The sequence below is a fragment of the Elephas maximus genome, chromosome 7, assembly GCF_024166365.1.
Source record: "Elephas maximus indicus isolate mEleMax1 chromosome 7, mEleMax1 primary haplotype, whole genome shotgun sequence".
In the NCBI taxonomy this organism is placed as follows: domain Eukaryota; kingdom Metazoa; phylum Chordata; class Mammalia; order Proboscidea; family Elephantidae; genus Elephas; species Elephas maximus.
In genome coordinates this window covers 59,333,847-59,336,582 of record NC_064825.1, presented here as the reverse complement: position 1 = coordinate 59,336,582, position 2,736 = coordinate 59,333,847, and the positions used below count along the sequence as shown (strand labels likewise).

General features: G+C 43.5%; 1 protein-coding gene across 1 annotated transcript; it reads right to left on the bottom strand.

Annotated features, from left to right (window-relative positions):
- Positions 1-1,283: 1,283 nt before the first annotated feature.
- On the bottom strand, positions 1,284-2,231 carry LOC126079269 (olfactory receptor 56A3). Its single transcript, XM_049890190.1, has one exon. The coding sequence runs from the start codon at positions 2,229-2,231 to the stop codon at positions 1,284-1,286; it is 948 nt and encodes a 315-aa protein (XP_049746147.1).
- Between the last annotated feature and the right edge of the window lie 505 nt (positions 2,232-2,736).

Here is a 2,736-nt window from a genome sequence, read left to right as displayed (position 1 = left end):
TGGTTACGAGAGCGGGGAGGGAGAGGGGTGGGAGAGGTGTATTCACTAATTAGGTAGTAGATAAGAACTACTTTAGGTGAAGGGAAAGACAGCACACAATACAGGGGAGGTCAGCACAATTGGACTAAACCAAAAGCAAAGAAGTTTCCTGAATAAACGGAATGCTTTGAAGGTCAGAGGAGCAAGGGCGGGGGTTTGGGGACACCTAGGTCAATTGACACAATAAATTCTCTTAAGAAAACATTCTGCATCCCACCTTGAAGTGTGGTGTCTGGGGTCTTAAATGCTAACAAGCGGCCATCTAAGATGCATCAATTGGTCTCAACCCACCTAGATCAAAGGAGAATGAAGAACACCAAGGACACAAGGTAATTATGAACCCAAGAGACAGAATGGGCCACATGAACTAGAGACTACATCATCCTGAGACCAGAAGAACTCGATGGTGCCCAGGTACAACTGATGACTGCCCTGACAGGGAGCATAACAGAGAACTCCTGAGGGAGCAGGAGCACAGTGGGATGCAGACCCCAAATTCTCATAAAAAGACCAGGCTTAATGGTCTGAATAAGACTAGAAGAATCCCTGCGGTCATGGTCCCCAAACCTTCTGTTGGCCCAGGACAGGAACCATTCCTGAAGCCAAGTCATCAGATATGGAAGGGACTGGACAATGGGGCGGAGAGAGATGCTGATGAAGAGTGAGCTACTTGCATCAGGTGGACACTTGAGACTATATTGGCATCTCCTGTCTGGAGGGGAGATGGGAGGGTAGAGGGGGTTAGAACTGGCAAAATGGTCACAAAAGGAGAGACTGGAAGGAGGAAGCAGGCTGACTCATTAGGGGGAGAGTAAGTGGGAGTATGTAGTAAGGTGTATATAAGTTTACATGTGAGAGACTGACTTGGTTGTGAACTTTCACTTAAAGCACAATAAAAATTATTCAAAAAGAAAAAAAAAAAAACCCTGAAGGTTAAGAAACCAAGTCACAATACCTAGTTTATCCAATTTGAGTTTATAATTAATAGATATGAATTGCATCCCATTCATACATTTAAAAAAACCTACAGCCGTTGAGTCGATTTTGACTCACAGCAACCATATATGATGGAGCATAACTGCCTCATAGGGTTTCCATGGAGCACCTGGTAGATTTGAACTGCCGACCTGTTGATTAGCAGCCATAGCACTTACCACTACACCACCAGGGTTTCCACTCATACATTACTGACTCATAAACCATCATACTGTAGGAATGTAGAAATTCAATTCCTGCTGTCCTTATCACCACCCTTTCTTCAATAATCTTTGGATTCCTTGCTTGATCTCCTGGGTTCGCACTCCATAAACAATGGGGTTGAGGGCTGCAGGAATGATGTGGTGGAGGACATTGAGCAAGACTGGCACATCAGGGGAGACCTTCTTCTTAGCCACATGAGTAAGGACGAAGACTAGGAGGATGGTGCTAAAGAAAAGGATAAGGATGAAGTGGGAGCCACATGTGCTTAGGGCCTTGGCCACAGCACTCTCTGTCTTGAGTCTCAGCACAGCTTGCAGTATGAAGGCATAGGAGAGGAAGATGAGGAGGAGGTCAGATCCTAGCAGGGTCCAGCCTCCAGCAAATTGGTAGAGGCGATTGATGGTGACATCATCACAGGAGAGCCTTGAGACAGACATATTGGCACAGATGCAGTTCTCAATGACATTTCTGCCACAGTAGTAGAGTCTTGCTGAGAGAATGGGAATGGGCAAAGTCATAAAGATATTCCTGGCCAAAATAAACATGGCAGCCTTGATCACAAATTGGTCAGTGATAATGGATGCGTACCGAAGCGGGTGGCAAATGGCCACGTAACGGTCATAGGCCATGACCATGAATGTGCAGGACTCCATGGCCAGGAAGCAATTCATGATGTACATCTGGAGGAAGCAGACAGAGAAGCTGATGGACCTGAAGTCAAACCAGAAGATGGCCAGGACCTTGGGAATAACAGTGAGACAGAGCACAATGTCCAGCAGGGAGAGGAAGCTAAGCAAGTAATACATGGGCTCATGCAGGGAGGTCTCCAGTTGAATGGTGATCAGGAGGGTAGCATTGGCCCCCATGGCCAGGAAGAAGAGAAGGCTGAGGGGCAGGGGCAGCCAGAGCTGCCAGCTGGAGGACCTGATGAAACAATTTAAGAGGAAGTCTGAAACCTCAAAGGAGATGGTGCCATTTTGCTGAGCTGTCATATTGTCATATGTTTCTACAGTTTTTGTGATCTGTAAAATTAAGATAAAAATTAGCTACTGACTCAAGCAAGACACATGAAGATAGAAGAATTTTTCTTACCTGGGTGCACCTTGTGGATTCCAGCAGGTTACACAGAACAAGTAAATTTATGTGCTTATTCTTTGTGCCATGCTGAAGGGATATTTCTATCATTTTAAACAGTAAAGAGGACTGAGGTAATATGATTTGTTTACACATACTATTTAATATTTATTTTTGATAGAATTATTAGGTCTTCATAGAAACTAAAGATGGAGAAAATTAATTAGCTAGAATATGAATAACAAGTGCAGAAGTTTCTTTCAGATATTACAAACATGGAAGCATCACTCCGATATATTAGGAATCACTTAGTTCAGAGGAATCTGTTAGTCAATTGTAAACTCAATTAAATAATCAATAGGTTAAAATAGAAAAACAAATTTATACAGTAAAGAAATTATCAGACTACTCACTAGTATAAAG

Excerpts from the sequence above, each read along its gene's own strand:
- LOC126079269 (XM_049890190.1), bottom strand. The coding sequence starts at position 2,231 with ATGACAGCTCAGCAAAATGGCACCATCTCCTTTGAGGTTTCAGACTTC.